Genomic DNA, 19,693 nt, shown 5'->3' with positions numbered 1-19,693 from the left:
TCTTGTCTGATAGAATTATGTAGGTGGTGCTTCATACTGTTTTTAACGATAATTACGGATCCTATGTGTGCTTTCGCTGATGGATGTTTGGTGTCATGTATGTGGAAACATTTGACCGTGATGGAGAACCGGTACACGTCAAAGTGGCGTATGTGTGGTGTACTTTTGCTGTAATAGCAAAAGAAAGCAACAGGGGCGAGAAACACGTGGAAAAAGGCAGTTAGTAACGAGAAGTCGATAATTGGCGTTGTGTCGCTTGTTTCGAATTCCAAAACTCTCTGGTGATCCATCCTATATATATATATATCGAAGTGTGGGACTTTTACGTGGTTTTTGTTTATGAACGAGTTTTCGAGATTGCTAAAATGTAAATATCGTGTGCAATTCTTGCAACCCGTTCTTGGTGAAAATCGCTGCAACTTGACAAGCATCACTATATATATGTATTTATCACAAACATTTGTAAGTATCAAAATGCTTTGGCAGAGTGTGTACTATTGCCTGTGTAAATTTTCTTTTATCCAAATGTAGTTCAGGTTCCAATTCCAACCATGTTTCTTTTTAAGTTTTTTTTTTTAATGGTTAAATTTTGATAATTTTGGAGTACTTTTAAATATTACTGCTGAAATATACTTTTTATGATTGACGCACATTTCGTTATCGCTAGATTTCCTTCTCCCCATCTTTTGTCCATCAACCTCTTCTTGGATTCTTGGCATGCCTGGTTTCTTGTCATTTGAATGTAACAGTTGTATACTTCACGCTTGGTATTTTTGTCACGATTAGTGTCTTCTTACATTTCGAATGAAAACGTAGCAGCAAACCTTATAGCGTGTGTGAATTGCATAGTGCGTTTTAATGGACCAACTGAAATGTTGCATAAGAGATAAACCAAGATAAAAATGAGGAAAAATGATCTAATGCTTTATCCACTTTTTATTTTACAAATGGGAAGAAAGTCATTAGAGTAGACCTCACAAATAAAGTTAAACAAAAATTTAATTTACAATCTCATACGATGAATGTTATGTTGATATTAATGTTATGAAAAAATATCAATATTACTTGTACTTTAAAGTCAGACCGTTAAACATACAGAAGTTTCCAAATAATAGTGTAATGAACCGTTATAAATATTTCTGATTCAGAGTTGATCATCACTGTTTCAGGAAATATATTTTTCAAGAAAAACTTACAGTAAATAATTTCTATTAATTAAACCTAAATTTTTGAAGTCGAGATCATCTAAAAATCATAGTATAGTATCGTTTACATCGACATTTATAAATGAAACAAAGAGTACAAGGACAGAAAACAGTAATAAAGTAATTTATCCTGCCCACTTCTGGATGCTGATTAAAAAATAGAATTGTTGAAGTTACATTTCAGTAATTATGATGTAAAATATTTAACGGCAGCTAAAATGTATCACGTCTTGTTACTAAAGAACTATTCGATATATTTCAGTAAGAATAAATACCAACGTACATCAATAGCATGTTGCAGGTGTACACAAATTTGTAATATTTCAACACAATTCACAAATTTTTCCTATTAAGTTGTGATATTAAAAAAAATATATATATATATTTTAAAATGATAAAATATCTTTTTATTACATTTTGAAATGGAGAACTTGTGAAAAAATATGTAACAGAAGACACACAAGTATTTTACAAATAGTCTTTGGAAAACAATGTTCTCTATGATATACCAAATAAGACTACGTTACTTCGTGAAACAGACTCGTGCAGTAATTAAGTTTGAACAAGTATTAAGATCATTAGGCCTCATTAAATTGACTTATAGAAACTTTCTTTTTATAGTTTTAAACCTTTTACAATGACTTGTAAGAAAAATTAAAGCATTTTGTGAAAACGTTTTGTACAAAATTAAAGCATTTTTCAGTTAGAATGGCTATTTGTCACACTGTGCGATATCGTAAAATTTTTGCCGAGATGACAGTTGTAGGAACGTCGCGAAATTAGTTATGCATCGTATATTGCTTAAAATTATTTTTGCGACGGAAAAAGCATATAATTAAAATTGTTACAAATTAAATTTTGAAACATTTATGTTCTCTACACATTATCGGAAGAATCGATCGTAACCGAGATATTAGCTCGATTTTTTTTGCTTTTAATGTCGTTCTAAAAAGTCTCTAGATTCGATAACTTGTATGATTTGAATCTAGAAAATAAAACAAAAACCTTATATATCAGGAGTTTTAAAACAATAATAACATTTCTAAACAATATTCTATATTCTGGATAGCGTCGAATAAATCATTTAGTTATACCACTACGTACGTATTTTTTATTTTACTCTGCTTTAGGATTTTAATAACGCTATCCACTCTGCGGCTAACATGAAATACAGTATTTTATCACTTATTTTAATCTTATCTCTGACTTCAAGTAATCGGGGTGTACCTTGGGTTTGTAAAATTCTTAATGTGGTATATTTTTATGAACAATATGGATTATCATAAATGACATAAAACTTTTGTCTATTGATTTTATAATAGATAAAAAGAATTACTTCTACTGCTGCTGCCTAATGAATCTTAAAATAAATTTTAAATAGATTTGTGCAACAGAATGGTATTAGAACTATGTTGGACGGTATAATACAGTCCCTGGTCGTTGAATTAGGACTATTTTAAATTTTCAACAGTATTCGGGTTTTTAATCAAATTAAGGAGCACCTGTGAAAATTGTAGTAATAAAGTTTATTGCACATGTGCGTGCATTAATGATATTTTCCTTAACGAGAATAACGATTCTTTCTGGTATACTCTGTTTACATTACCTTTATGTCTTCATTATTGTGTCATATATGTACTTGTAATTTCTTTTTTGACTCAATTAATGTGTAGTGATTCGTATTGAATAATTAAGTCTCTCGAGTAAGCTCTAGATATTTTCTATTGCATTCAAGTTGGACAAATTGTCTGGTTATAAGAGTACAGAAATGTTTATTGAAATCAATTCTGACAGATTTGGTTCTGTAATACGATGTTCCATCTTGCATGTATGTATACTAGGATCCCACAGAAGTATAAGAAAGGAGTTTTTTTAAGATTTTGATATTGTTTTGCGTCTATAGTTTCATTAGAAAAATGAATTGGATCTGTCCCTTCTTGTCACACAGGATCAGATTATCACTATATCATATTATTATCATACTAGTAATAACTCAATTTCTATGCATACATGGTTGTCTACGTATTTAGTAAAAATGTAAACGGTCAAAGGCAATTTGTCATTTATGTATCTTATAACGTTGTACACGTAAAAATGGAATTTTTGATGATCAAGAATTGTAGTTTAGAAGTTCAACATATTTCTGATACCTGCAATATTTCTTCTATTTTTCGTATGCAATGTTTTCTATAGAATTGATATATTTTGCCCAAGAAATAATTTTCTTAATTGCAAATGTAGAAAGAATGTTTTCATTCATAAAGTAATTTTTGATATTTAACCCTTCAGTGACCATCTTCGTATGGATACAGACTTGTGCAACAGATCACACCTGGCATTTCTTTGTTTATATAAACAGCAATTTCGTAATAGGAACTGTTTGGACCGCTCTCTTGAGAATGTGTATGTATAATATATACACAATAATAGATAAAATATCACATTTTGTTAAAATTATTCGGAAGATTAGCGAATGTGGTATGAACAGTTTCGTTATTTATCGCAATGGTACAGAAATATCTACAAGTCAATTGCAATTTAGAGTCATGCTAATAGAAAAAATATTCCAGAGTTTTGTAATATAAGTACTAAGCAAGGAACAGCAATTCACGCCGATATAATGTTTCGTTTAACGGAAGGACATTTTAAAATTATAAAATACAATTAAAATTGTTGCAAATTAAATTTCGAAACATCTATGTTCTCTACACATTATCGGAAGAATTGATCGTAACCGAGATATTAGCTCGATTCTTTTTGCTTTTAATATCGTTCTAAAAAGTTTCTAGATTCGATAACTTGTATGATTTGAATCTAAAAAATAAAACAAAAACCTTATATATCAGGAGTTTTAAACAAATCAAATCCGTGAAGACGTTGCGTAGTTTGTATAAAAAAGATCGAAAAGACTCGAGATACGGCTGTGAAAAGTGTGATGTTTAATTATGTATAAATGTTTCGAAATCTATCACACGTTGCAACGTTTTCAAGGCGAGCTATTCACGCCAGTTATTCTGGTCGCTGAAGGGTTAATGTATATATACATAAAAAAATATTGTACACTTTACGGTATAATTTATATATTTGCAGATAGATTTAGACGAAACAGAAATAAATATTTATCATAAACATTTTTTGTGCTGGCAATTATATCGTGAGGAAATTTGTGATGTTTTGCCGTATTATCCAAACTGGCTGTCTGAAAATTCATCGTTTTATCAACAAAAGTCTGTACAACTTTTACAAAAAAAACAAATCGAAGATAAAGTTACTTGTACATTAAGCAGTTTACTATGTTGTCGCCTTCGAGAAGGATACTTAATAAAACGTGCTAATGTTAAAGATGAAATGCTTGAAATTTGTTTCGTACTGTTATGGAAGTCTAGTGTTTTATTAGAGTATGTAGTAATATGTCCTTGGTCTACAAAATCATTGTCTGTATCTAATACAATACAGTATACAATTACTATAGAAGGTAAGTTAAAGAACAACTTGTTACCACGTAGGAAATAAAGTAAAATTGAATTCGATATTGTTTACAAATTGAACTTGGTTTTAATTATAATTATGTAATTATTTCTCTTGTTCTTATCGAAGCAAGTAACAGTTGTGCGAAGAAATAATACTTTTGTCCTGAATGCCTGTTATGTTAACAATAATTAATAGAAGAAAAAATAATTATAAATCATGTATATTTGAAATTTATTGTACATTATCAATAATCTTTCGTCTGTTTTCAATTGTGGTAATTATATTTATTATTTATTTTAATTCCTAATGGAATTAAATAGTAACATATCATATTTGGAAAGGCAGTGTATGGCAATTAAATACAGAGATCATTTTTCGTACTTTCATACTATAGAACATATTAGTTTGTTCTAACAGAAGATTAATCCGTAAATATATATGTATGGGTTGTTTTATACTTCTTTTTTTTAAATAAAATGGTACGATCTCAAGTATTAAAAGCTCCTTTTTTTAATAATGTGGTACGATTTTGAGCATCAAAAATAATATAGAAAGGTTCGGTGGGATTCAAAAAATTGTAGTAATAATAAAAATTTTACGGTTTATGAAAAATGCATAAAATGTAAATTTGGATTCAATTTCATCGCAAAGTTGGTGTAACCCCGTAAACTGTGTTAATTCAATTTTGCTTGCTTCTTATATTATTGATGTACAGTGATCTGGGCAAATAATAATAAATATTTATCAGAAAAAGGTCTAGCGATTCGTGAAATCTAATGCCTGGACTACAATTACGTTTCAACTTTATCAAAACCTCTGATATCAAGTGGAAAAAAATGATCGATTTTTTGCGAAACATTAGCTATATACTACAAATAAAGAGGAAACAATATTTTGTTACAGCTCCTTACGATTTTCTACACGATATTACATGTTTGTCAAAAAAGCCATTAAAATCGCAATATCGACAGGGTGTTGTAAATCGTTTTTGGACAACTTTAACATCTTTGACAGAAAGTGATACCGTGCTTGCACATTTCAGTTGGTTTCCAGATTTTGGTTGGACTTGGTATAGTGTGCCAGATACCATTAGAAGCGGCATGCCAGTCTTTTATTCGTCAGCTTATCCTTCACCCAGTACAGTGCAACTTAGGTATACTTGCAAAGATATTCTTAACATTAGTAGCTTCTAAAGATTAAGAAAATAGTTACTATTAAAGCATTGGTAAAGTACATACCTAGTCACAATTTATTCACTCTTATCCAAGATTAAGAAAATAGTTACTGTTAAAACATTGGTAAAGTACATACCTAGTCACAATTTATTCACTCTTATCCAAGATTAAGAAAATAGTTACTGTTAAAACATTGGTAAAGTACATACCTGGTCACAATTTATTCACTTTCAATTTAAAGTGTATATTAATTTTTGAAAGATGTACACGTACGCGTTACTTATTCGTTGTTCGTGGCGTAATTTTTTTTTATGCAAAACGTACTTATGTTTAGTGACGCAGCGTGTCCACAATTTGGACAAATATGGCAACCGGTAGTGTCTTTGAACCCTTTACAATGGGCACGTTGGATGCATACGCAAAGAGTGACGTTGATCTTATCCCACGATAGACCGCTACCGAAACATCTACACCAAGCAAATCAGAGTGGCCGTTTTCAGTGCGTTCAAAGTCGTCAGGCAGCTGCGGTTCTTTATGCCATGTTAAAGAATTGGGCAACATTTGTTCTCGTCGAGAATCACACATACGTGCAGTTCATTTATAGAGAAGCTGAGAAACCTCCAGTTTCGTTCTCATTGATTCGTATTAATTGCAAAGGTCTCTGTGTCGTCCTTAACATTGCATTCGCAGCTGGCACGGAGGGAGTTGTACGGCACAATGTCGTTATCGATCTTCTAGATCGGTTATCGAAACTTACATTACCGAATAGACCGACAGGACAAAGAGAAACACCGTGCTGCACAATTATACACAAATCTTTAGAAAGGATTTTAATCAGATACGAGCGAATGCCCACTGATTTAAATTCAATTGTATTTCCTGATGGAACCCAAACGAACTCATCGAAAGCCACACCAATTTTTGGAGGAATTTCAACGACCAGTTTGTCTAGATATTTGTATCACAACCGATGGCTTTGGCACATAAAGCGGCCGTTTGTGCAAACCATTCCAGGAATTACGTTACCGAGGTTGAATATTACTGCAATTGCAAGAATTCTTTCTACAATTACAAAGTAAATGGTTTATATATTTATTTTTTTTTTATGTTTGATTTATGTTACTTAAGTATGCAACAAATTAGCGAATAAGTCATTTTGCACATGTTCAATAGTAATTATTCTACTGGATGTTCACTAATTGGTGGTACAACCGATAAAGCGATAATTTCACCTTTTTTGATATTCATTTACAATAATAATCGATTATTTCATAAACCGTTGGAAGTGTTGGAACGCTTTCTATCGTGTTCTGTTATTTGAATTCATCAAATCAAATCAAGCTAATTTTTTCTTTTAATTACTCGACCAGTGTCATTTTCTTTGTAGTTTTTAAGATCATCAATGCTTTTTTGCATATACAAGCGTATATCATAAATATTATACATATTATCGATAAATATTAGTACTTTTATCACAAATATGAAACAATATTATACACATATATATATTTTTTTACTGTTCAGGATGCGTTTAGCTGAAGGTTTTAATTTTACTTATTCAGCGGCGGGTATATTAAACATGGTTCTTGAAGTGCAAATGCAAGGAGTCGATAAAACTGATGCATCCTATCCATGTATCATTCAATATATTCTGTTTCCTCCACACGTTATATCAAATACTGTATTAGAACGTGACAGTGCATCGGAAGAAGATACTGACGAAGGTAGAAGTAAATACGATATCAAAACAAAATTAACTTCAAATTAACTTCAATAACATAATGCAAGATTTCGATTTTAATATTTCGATAGTCTGCACGGTAATTTTCAGTCATTTTTTCGTTGAAGGGTAATTTTCAGTCATTTGTTCGCCTGCTCGTGGATTTACTCGATTTTTATTTTTATAACCGTACAAGGGCTGTATGATAAGTACCCATTTTTAACAATTCAGGCACCACTGACTTAAAGTAGGCACCACTGTCTCGTGTACTAATTGTTAGTTATACGTATCTACAGATCACTTTTGTTAAGTATTCGCAAAGAATGGCAGGAACGACTTCGTTGACATTTATACGTAGTGTAGAATGGACAATTATTCAAGAATTGTACTATTTCCCGACAGATTTGTAACTATTTCTCTTACAATCAAATTTCTTAATCATAGAAACATTGAAAGCAATTATGTATTGGGTCTAGAAGTTGATTCAGTGTCTTTATATTACATCATTTGTAACTTTGATTTAAATGCAAATATTTTTCCGCCATTTTGTGTTACCGATCTTCACAGTGGTAAACACGTGATAATTTGTTAAAGCAAAAGATTTATCGTCATGAAACGTCAGCAAACAACATGGCGTTCGACTCGCATTAGATATTGCATATTGTTTCCCTTTCGGTTAAAGAAAAATGCATCTGAAGCAACAGAAATGATTCGATCTGCTTTGGGAGAAGACTCGGTTACATGTACAATTTGTAAAAAATGGTATCAGAGGTCTTTGATCTCTCTGATCAAAAATGTCCTGGGCAATCGAAACAATTTGAGAATAAAGAACTTTGGAAATTATTGAGCGAAAATTCCACTAAAATTCAACAAGAACTCTCTCTTCAACTTGAAGTGTCTCAGAAAGCTATTTCTCATCGTTTGAGTAAATTAGGACTGATTTAAAAGCGAAGTCGATGGATCCCATATGAGCTCATTCTAGAGAGCGAAGAACGACGATGTACAAAGTCATCGAAAGTAATGGCGATTATTTTTAAAAATAAACAATGTATAATTTTTTTATCAATAGATAGATTTAAAAAGAGGCACTGAATTAACTTTTAGATCTAATATATTTCAGCAATTAGACAATAAATGAATGTATTATATTTCAGGTACCGCTGATGGCGATGTGAGCGTGGATGACTTTGAAAGTTCTGGTGATTTTCAAATTATTTCTGAAATTTGGATTGAACCCCAATGTGGTTTGGTGCAGCTGCCTGTACAATCAGCAGCAATTTATATGCATCTTTTGCAATATCACGAGCTTCCAGATGCAGTAAGAGCATACATTTTTATATAAATATAGATTTCTCATCCTATTTGCATATATAACTTATATTGCCAAAAAATAGTTATATCATATTCGATAATTCATCATTAAAAATAATAAATGCTCTTCAATAAAGAAGAGAATTAAGAAGGTAATGGTTTTAGAAGGGTTATCTCTTTGCTGATGGAATTTGTATCTATGAGGTAATATAAGAATTATCGTTTTGAATGCACATCGAGAAAATTTCGGCAAACTTGTCATTACATATCAATGAAAATTTGTTTGATTAAATAGTGTGTAATTAAACAAAAATAAAATTGGTACACTATTTGCATTCCAAAATGTCCATCTACAAAGAGATTGGTAACGTGATTATGCCTCTAAAACACTTACATAGAATTTTGGGAGAACACACACATAATAATTATTATTTCGATATTGTAAATAACTTTAATCTCCAAACTTGAGATTCCAAGTTTGGAACGAATTATATATTTAACGCGTTTTAGAAACCACGATTCATTTAATAAGATATTAGTATGGATTTTCAAAGATACTATTTAAATAATACGAGTGTTTTTGAAATGTTTATGACCTTATTATTTTTCTAAATTGTTAAACTATCTTGGAGCAACTACTTTTTCCCTTTCCTTGTAATTTCATTAGATGAACAAATGAAATAAAATTACTAAAATTATACTGTCAATGAAAAGGATATCGCAGATGACTAATAACAAATTTTGTGGTAAACTTACAACGAGCAGTATTTTTATAAATCATTGTTATAATTCCTTTCAATATCGATTTTAAAATCAACACGTCGCGCATTTATGAAGTGAGAAACTATTTTTTTCGCGAGGGAAATTTTCAAAAGACTCCTCCTACTTCTTGGGGTCCAAAGAAGTATAGGATCTCCCGGTTAACACGGGTGCAGAGCCTACTCTCTAAAACCCACACAATAGCCATACTCGTATTTCCAAAGGGACACCGGAAACTCTAGACAAACCAACATCCGGTGCCCTGGGCATATGTATCAAGTTCAATTTGATTTGAGGGTATTCTTACCGTGCTCATTCGGTTAAAAACTTTATTATATTCTATTCTTTACCGCTGACTTGAAATCTCTTGACAAGAACGCGAGAAAAGTGGAAAGAGTACACTTATTCTCACCCACACATTCAATTTTAGTTCGCTATTCGTCGAGATAGTTATAAATACATATGGACTGATTGATGAAGAAGGTAGCGAGACAGAGAGAAATAATGAGAAACACACGGTAGGCAGAGTCCCATTGGCGTAAATGCAACATATTACTATTATACAATAGTTGTATCTAATGTAGGATAACAATTTTTGCTAGTTTTTTATAATATGCTAGGAAAGCATTGGTTATATAATTAGAAGTAATATATAAATAGAAGTAGAATCTTATATAAGTAGAAGTAAGGAGAATTCTTTTCAGGAACAAAAATAATTTAATACAAATTTAATTTGGAAATGAATAAAAATGAAATTTCATTCATTTCAAAAGAAGTTATATACAGTGTGTGGGACATAACTGTCGTCACGATTGTTCAGGCACTTCCAATAGTCTCATGAAAAAATGTTTCCGACAAAAGTTAATCAGTCTCTGGTCAGCTACAAATTTAAATATAAACAAATTTTTCTTGGTAAATATTATAATAACTTTCGTGTGTTGATGTACAGACAAAATGTATCCAATGCTTTCTTAAAGGGATGTATACTTTTCTTTAAAAATTAACTTAATTTTCTGATTTTTATTATTCTGTTCCCTCTATATTTTTTATATGCGGTAATAGCAATGTTAAATTTTAATATCCTATGGAAATACCATTGTTCTCTTGGGAAACATTGCTTTTACTTCTTTTCTGTGGAAAATGACCGGTCGGATTGTGTCATACAAAATATTTGATTCCATTAGGGAAAATTAATTATATTTATAAATCATCTTTATTACTCCACCTATAGAAAAACTGTTAATATTATATGATATTCTTTTTTATGGTAAATAACTGTTACGAGATATAACAGACGTTTAATGCATTAAATATAAGCATAAACGAAACCTTAGTAGTTTATAGTCTCTAAATTTTATATTTATATACATATTGAGATAGGAACGCAATTGAAATCTATTCCTACTACTATAGCAGAGTGCGTGGCTAAGGTTTAGAATGTGCGACTCAGGTGGGGATGGGCGGTCCCAACTCCCTCTGCCCCTAGGCCGTCTCGCGAGACTTCAAGTCAGCGGAAGGCGATACTTGTGTCTTTGTCAGGAGGGGACGTTTAAATCCTCTTCGTATCCCGGCGGTGGGGCGGGTCCACACTGACTCGCCGCCCCCACTCTTGTGACTGCCCACTGCCCAACCCTCCCACGGTCGTGCTCGGCAGTATTGGGGCGGGAGGATGACTCATTTCTTGTCCACTGCCCGCGCGGTCTTTAACTTGTACTCTTATTATTTCTTTGGCCTCTTTCGAGCAATGAAATTTTTTGTCCTTGCTCTTTGGCTGTTTTTTATTTTTAGGAATCTTAATACATCTTCACCAGAATCGAAATTTTCTTTACGAATTTTGGTGGCTGTTTTAACAGATGTACCAGTATCTTTAGCAATCCGATTATTTGACTGATTTGCTGGGCGAAGAAACTTTCCCATTCAGCATTTTTCGTCAAATTTGTTTACAATTCTTCGCACCATATTCCATACCTCGGTGTATAATATCTGTCCTTGCTAAAAAGAATATTATATGATATTAACACTGAGATAAAGTAAACTTTGATATAGTGATACTTAAATTAATATAAAACGTTAATTTAAGTAATTGAAAGTAGTACTTATAAAATTGCTTGAATGTTCACTATAATACTGTTCTTTCAAGATTGCAAGACTGACAAAACTATTGCTGTTTTGGACAATACGACGATCTTAAAGAAATTATTTAATTTTCCTATTCTGCGTCTGTGTAGCAAAGCTTTAATTACAATTGGCTACATGTTATGACTACGGAAAAAAAATTCAAGATCATCTTGACATTTTGAAAAATACAAGACATAAAAAAACCTCATCAAATACAAATTATTTTAAATACTATACCGTATACGAAAATTTTTCTACACATAACAATTACCAGATTATTTTGGTTTTTTATAATTGTTTTACGAGGATCTTTAATGTGACAGTTTGAAACAGTTATTTTTCAAATAAATTGAATCTCTGTTTAGAACTCATAGTTTGAGGTGTGAATTCACTACAAAACTGCGCTTGTACTTCCGAACCTATTCTTATCAGTTCAACTTCGTATTTCTGAAATCTGGAATGATAAGATATCTGTGTTAAGTACTTCTCTCACGTATTACTCATGAGAAAGAATTTTCCTTCGATGGATAGAAGGGATCGTATAATCCTTTAAACCTCATCAATTTTTCATCTTTTTTGCGTTAACAAATAAAAATTGTATGAATTTTAAGGATAAATCAGTTGGTAAGCATTGTATATTAAATCAGTTTATAAAAAAAAATCTACATTAAATTATTCCACATCGATAATATTTCATAAACTCTAAATATTTTTTATAAATTTGACACATGCCTTTCTTGTTTGCAATATTTTTAAAATTGTAAATTTTTGATTTAAAATAAATAAGTATAGAGTTAATTAAAGGAAATTACCTTTTTTTGCAGAAATAGAGTGCAATAATTCTTTCATTTACTTGTTTCATAGAATTGTATTTCTAGTATCACAAATAAACTATTGTAAAAGCATTTTACTGTGTTGTCATCGTGGGATATATTAATACCGTATTTGTTTATTTATGTTGTACATATTGTATTTATCATTAGTAAAATTAAATAGTGATATCGAAGTATTTATTTTACTTTTGAAATTCATTTTATTCTTTTTATTTGAATAATAACAAACGTTTCATTAATTTTTAGCATGTTTCTTTACTTGGACTATAAAAATATTGCAAACTTTATTTTACTTAATTTATCAAAGGATATAAGTTATAAAATTTCGTTCATAAAATTGTAGTCTTTATAGCATTATTTGCTTAACGATACGTCGAGAACGTCAAATAATCTATCTATTTCGTAATGTTATCAGTAAGATAGATTTAATAGGTCATTAGCCTATTATAAAGGCAAAAGTAAAATTTTGTTATGTGATCGCCGTTTAAATTTCATCTAAACAAATACAGCAACATTATCATTGCGCATTATTCAAAAAAAAGCTTGTCTACATATTTCAAAGTGTGCATAATTTCTAAAAATTTGAACCCTTTTATCTTTATTTTTGCTGGAGACATTGAGGTTACTTTTAATTTTTTAAAGTGAAATTTTAGTTTTCTTCTTATAAATTTTATTCGTGTAGTCAATAACAATATCACAGATTATACACAATTTATAAAGATAAACAGTAAACGCATGAAAATTCTACAAAAGACGTTTGAAGAAGTATATTATATTTTTTTCTCTAAATCTATGTAAATATTCGTGTCATATTGATAAATAATTGAAAACTTCTAAGATCAGTGCATTTCTCATAAAGGAACAGAGAAACTTGAAATTTGTATTGTTCACAGTATCGAATAATTGAAATAATATAAATTTTAAATATTATTAAGTGACAATAAAACTACAAATAAAGTAAAATTATTGTGCAAAGATCAATTTTTTAAAATAGTAAAATAGTACGCAATATTATTAAATTTGTTGAAAATTTTCAGTTTAATTTTATCCAATCATGACAAGAGTAAAATGTATCTATCTCAATCTTAGTTACCGGTATAATTTCTACTTTCTTTAATATATTGATACTATATTATATGATTATAAGGATTATGGAATTGTACGATATCATTTGAACATTATCTTCATTATAGCAAATACATAACCATTAAAAGAAATTGATCACTTCTAAACAAAATTATGAAAATTTATTCTGGACTCCATGAACTTAATATTTATTACAACCTTTCGATCGTAATTTTTGTCTTCTTTAATAAATGATATAATAATCTACAATGAATTTTCATAACAAATCTATTAAATAAGTATAAATTTCTTAATTAATTTCATCCAATTTTTATTTGGTTCTTTCGTTTGGTCAAAAATATATTTTTTTCCCCGCAAGCTAACTGTAGCCTTTCAAATTGTTTGTAATACTTCCCAGAATTTATTGTCTTTTGGACGATTTTCAAATCCATTTTCGTTATTAGTAATTAAGAATTTTAGAAATGATTGAAAGTAATTTCAAGTAAGCAAAAAAGAACAGATTATAGTGTGTGCAAATTTATTTTTAAGATCTAATTATTCATTCGTAACTTAAGCAACTCACGTTTGTACTACACTGATATTTCGTTACATTGTGTTTAGATTGAATATTTTGTTTAAATTCAGATAAAACAAATGAATGGAATCAATCAATTTATAATACAAGTAATAAATTATTTAAGAATATCTAAATAAATTAGTACATCAATTTATAATACCCTTATTCGTTGAATTGTTCTATTCATTTATATCTCTCGGAGGTTATACTTATATCGTCGAAAATGGATAGTACTTCTTTATCAATCTTATCGCTTCATTGGTTCTGATATTGATACTTACAATGATATATAATATTATTCCTCTAAAGTATATAGGATAAGATTCGATTTTAATTTTCTACCAATGGCTGAAGCACGATTTTATCTGTTTTGTTTTCATTAAATTTGTATGATTTAAGTTAATCGTATGATTTTTTATTTTATAAAGTTTTTTTAAAATTTTTCCTACGAGTTCTTCTATGTTACATTGTATAATTTAAATTAGCCATTCATAATTTATAACGAATTCAAAAATGAATAACAATCCTAATGTTTTGTCTTTAGACAAAATATTCAAAATAGATGCAAAATAGTTATATCATAATTTCTTATAATGTGATCTGATGTAATTATTCTTTAATAATGGTAAAGAAAGAAATACTAATAAGCCATGCTGATACGTATCATAGACAGACATTTAGATATGTGGTGTAACTAATACAATATTAAAATTTGTACATATAATTGTGATTAGTGCAAAATGCAATTTTTTTTCTTTTTCTTATAAAACTGTATACATCACGGTTACGTGACTTATCTGACATAAAACTGAAACGTAAGATTTTTCTGATGCTTTAGTAATACGTTTGATGTACAAGATAAATATGCTTTGTAAGATAAAAGTTATCTAATTTTTCATTACCAGAAAAGTGATTTATTAAGTTGATTACTAATCATCGGAAGGCTAAATTTCAAGGTGCATTTACTGATATACTGTAAATAATTTCTTTACATTACATTAAAAATATTGTTCCGCGAACAAATTGTTTTATTCTGTTCTTGTTAAAATGTTCATTAGTGCTATATATCACTGATATATATTTTAAATACCACACAGTGTTGTTTTTCTTTTAATCTGTTTTCAATTTACTTGTATCGAGATAGGTTTCAACTTACATATTGTTATAATATATTTAAATAAAAACAATAAAGTTAAAAGTAAAACAATAGTATAAAGGTAATTAAACAAAATATGTTTTATGCAAGTCATGAAATTATTGAAATAGAATATATCGTAAATATAGGTTTACATGTAAGATAAGTATGTTTAAATCTTTGTTAAAAAATTTGTACTTACCCTGTGTTAGAAAAATATGTCTTCTTATTATTAGTTGGATTCATTTTATATAAAAAAAGTACAGTAAACATTCAGTATTACAAAGTAGAATTGATTAAAAAAAACACAGGTACTAATGTGTATATTATATCGAAATTGATTACAAATTGCTCAATACTATTTCAAGTAACACAAAAAATTGTTGGCACAATATTAGAATAAAAAAATGTTCGCTTTTAGCCAATTTAAGTATACTGATATGATTTTATAATTTTCTTTGACAAACTTTGAAGTTTGTGTGATATTTCTATAAAATAATTATAAAAAATATAATCTCAAAATAGAAGCTATACTTTTATCTAAAAATTGTTCAATTTAAACAATACACAATAATACTATATAATATTGACGGTGAAGACGAAATTTTTGAAAATCAACAAATAACTGAAGAATTTAGCAATTCTTGGATTTCGTTTGCTTTAATAACGTTAGAAAATTGAAAAAGAAACATTTATTTTGTTTCATCTGTAACGTTAGATATAAAGAAAGGAAATAATGCAGCAATATCCTCTGCAAAAATGAAGAGAGAATATGAGTGTAAAATTGTCTATCATTGCGTGTCGTTATCATTATCGAGGTGGGGCTCCGATATCGATGAAGGTACTCAGAACCGGGTTTTTCTATCAGTTGCCTCAGGTATATATAAGACCCCACACCCATCTAAATGTTTGTTAGTGTTCTAATTACATTTTATACGCAACTTGTTTTTCAATGTCCACGCAGTTCCTGTTTAACAAACGTGAAATGTACCGAGAGTGATAAAAATCTTTAACATTTGATTGGAAAGTACTCGTTGATTGGCGTCACGATAAGCTTTTTATGTGTTGGTGAAAGTAGTTAGTGAAATTTTAGAATTCGCCTCATAAGTTGACCTTAATTGTTATCGCTTAGTTGAACAGGTATAATAAAAAAATGTTCGCCCAATATCGCAAAAAACATTGAATATTAGAAACGTGAGGGGTACGCGTACATTCCGCAGAGTATTAAACATAATATATTTCATACTATTTGTAGTTTCACTTATCTTGTTAAGTTTAACTGTGACACGTTAATAAGAAAACTGCGGTATTAACTAAGTATTCTGTTTCTTGCAATTGCTTTTCAAGTTACTTAAAGAAGGTTATCTTAAAATTCAACCGATTAAAAGAAAAATGTAATAGCATACAAAAGATTGTGATACTTTTCTCGTATAATCATAAAGAAATAATGGTTATTTGAATAATTCTTAGAACATTTCCTTTACTTCTTTAGCTGAAATAATTATTATTCAAAATAAAAAAATAGTTTCTCCACAATTTTCACAAATATTAAGTTGTAGTTAATTAAATTACTTATAGTTGTAGATGGTAAATGAATTTTATTGAATGTAGTTTTCTCTTGTGGAATATTTCATTTCTTATCCCCTTTAACATAATTTTATAACATAATTCTACGATTCAATGTGATTTCGCGATTTGGAATTATAGTGTTTCAGTAACGAATTGATATCGAGCTATTAAAAAAATTAGGTTTCACTCCAGATTGTGTATCTACGTGGATATCTTCGTGAGAAGGTTCTTGGTGATCAGCGAGAAGAAGTTAATCTCCATACAGACTGCATGGGCATTGTGCTATCTGCATGACTTGCAGTTGGAAGTGAGGATCTAGGCAGTGAGCATTCTCGCTCTTGATAATTTGCCAGATCTAACTCTTCCAGCTCAAGGTCCTGCTGATTATCATCTTCCTCTAGAGAACGGATTTTTCATCTTCAAAATTGAATAACCTTTACATAAAGGGGTCATGGTTCAAGTGGAGAAGTGGTCTCTACGCTTTGAATTAAAGTGAGATTCAACTCCTCCAACTTACTCCTGAACTCTCATATTCTTCGCCTCTTCTCTCCTCATAACAGATAAATATTCTTGCGTTGCGTTCCATTGGTATTTCTCGAGAATTTTTAAATCTTTTCAAACGATTCTTATCACAAAGAAGTTTCTAAGCATATAATTGAATATTGTTGATTTCAAAATATTCTTTCTTAATTTTTGTAAATCTTACAAAAATTATTTCCTTTTGTAGGTTACTTAATCCATAAACTTATCAAATGTTCTACCTTTAAATAATAAATAACATGTACACATAGACTGTCACATTATTGGCAGAGAAGAACACTTTTACATTGATTATATTTTAATAATTTATTTGAATGTACGTGTTTGTATGATTTAATTTGATTTCTGCTTTATTGCAAAATATTCATGTTACTTAAACATTGAAATATTTTAATTAATTAAAAACAAATCATTACTTTGCAAAACAGCTTCGAAAAAGTCTAATTGTAAAATTTATTTTTTTCCTTACCGTGCTATTTACCTATTTGAATGTATGTTCTTGAAATTTTATTTTGAAATTCCAGAAGAAAAGGAATACAATAATCGTAGAATATTTTCCTAAATGTGTTTTAATTTATTCAAGTATATCGTCTTGCAGGTTTAAATGCGTTTTTTCAAAACCGCATCTTTTGAATTGTTTGTCAAGGTTTCTCAAAATATAATGAACCTATCGACTGCAAATTTTTACAATAGATTCCCAGATATAGATATTATTTATTGCATGACTGGTTTTTCTCATTTTTCATTCGTTTACATCCTATGTTAAAAAACATGTCCAAAGAAATTTTAGGCTAAGAATATAATATTCAACTTTAAATGGAAATCTTTTTGTTATAAATTATTCATTTACAAAAATCCATCAAAAGCAACACGTTTGTATATTATAATTCCAGGAATAGTTTTTTCAATTTTGACGACAAATTTTTTTTTATTTTACTGTTCGAAGAATGTATGTTTAATATATTAACAAATTGCAGTACCAACAATTATTTATTTTAACGACAATAAAGATATAAACACGACCTTGCTTTTCGATTTGGCATCCTAGTTATTCTCCTCAACTTGCTAGAGAATTTTAATTTTTTGCTTAATTTTTTGTTTGTTAATTATAATAAAAATTCATTTACTCTTATACACATAACAGAATCATGTAAGAGAAACATTTAATGTAAAGTCCTAGTATATTGTACTGTGATTCTAACGGATTACTAAAATAAACCATAAAACAGATTTAAATAAAATACTGAACACTTATTCTCTATGTTTGTCCATGGTAAGAATCTTATGAACAATTAGTGGAAATAAATGCGCCATGTATATATAATATCGTCTCTGTGATGCTTCTAACGTATAACTCTTAAGTATAATTTGAAGAAACGGAGAGTTAACAGATATTAACAAATCTAGGTTGTACATATAAAGTATATATTTGTTTATACTCATCGTCTTTTACATTTTATAGCTAATCCCATCCAAAATGTACTCAATCGTAAATTTCCTTTGGAAGCGACATTGGTGTGAGAAGCAACAATTGATGATATAAGTTCGAAGATTTCTTAAATCAGTACCAAGTATTAATTCGAAAAAGTAATGAAAATTACCAAATTAAAATTTAATAAGGTTGAGCAGCGGACTGGTTTCTTGCGTTTAATATCTACGTTCTGAGAAACAAATATTAAAAATATCATTTTAAGTTAAATTGTAAATATCGTTTAAGGTTCGTTCTAGATTATTCTTGACATGTCAAATCTGAATACTTAAGAATGACGTATCTTCTATCGAATTTTAAAATTATATTTTTACTGTTTATTTTTCTAGAATCATAAATTTGCAACATTCAAAGTTGACGTTCAGAAACCGGTTTCTTGCACGATACCATAACGATATTCTCCCTGCAATTGAAGATCATTATTATGTATAATTAATTAATATGTTTAATTGTCACATTTTAATGAGATATATTGAAAGTATCAGCAATAATAGATACATAATATTACTTAATGTACTAAAATGATATATTTTCACCTACACATCTTCTAAACAACGATATTATGGAATTTTTTCTTTCGTCTTTTATAAAAATCGTATTTTTACAATATGGCAATGGCGTATAGAAACTTCATAGACAAGGCATCAACATTTCATTATATCCAGATTCAGTGCATTTGTTGTTAGAAAGTGTAAGAAACGAAAAATAATTAAGAGTTAACGTTGT

The 19,693-nt window shown here is 29.4% G+C and overlaps 1 protein-coding gene across 5 annotated transcripts in view; it reads left to right on the top strand.

The window, feature by feature from the left end:
• The window catches only part of LOC143144052 (KICSTOR complex protein SZT2), a 48,015-nt gene that overhangs the window by 10,232 nt on the left and 18,090 nt on the right, over positions 1–19,693 (top strand). For 4 of the 5 annotated variants that reach the window (XM_076306050.1, XM_076306051.1, XM_076306053.1 and 1 more), the window contains exons 6-10: positions 4,296–4,680; positions 5,580–5,829; positions 6,186–6,926; positions 7,376–7,575; positions 8,726–8,889. In XM_076306050.1, coding sequence (XP_076162165.1) covers positions 4,296–4,680; positions 5,580–5,829; positions 6,186–6,926; positions 7,376–7,575; positions 8,726–8,889 — 1,740 coding nt within the window. The remainder of the gene's footprint in view (positions 1–4,295; positions 4,681–5,579; positions 5,830–6,185; positions 6,927–7,375; positions 7,576–8,725; positions 8,890–19,693) is intronic. The other variant, XM_076306052.1, reaches the window with a different exon arrangement.

The sequence above is a fragment of the Ptiloglossa arizonensis genome, chromosome 3 (assembly GCF_051014685.1).
Source record: "Ptiloglossa arizonensis isolate GNS036 chromosome 3, iyPtiAriz1_principal, whole genome shotgun sequence".
NCBI lineage: Eukaryota > Metazoa > Arthropoda > Insecta > Hymenoptera > Colletidae > Ptiloglossa > Ptiloglossa arizonensis.
The sequence above is the reverse complement of the archived record's forward strand: the minus strand, read 5'-3'. Positions and strand labels throughout refer to the sequence as shown.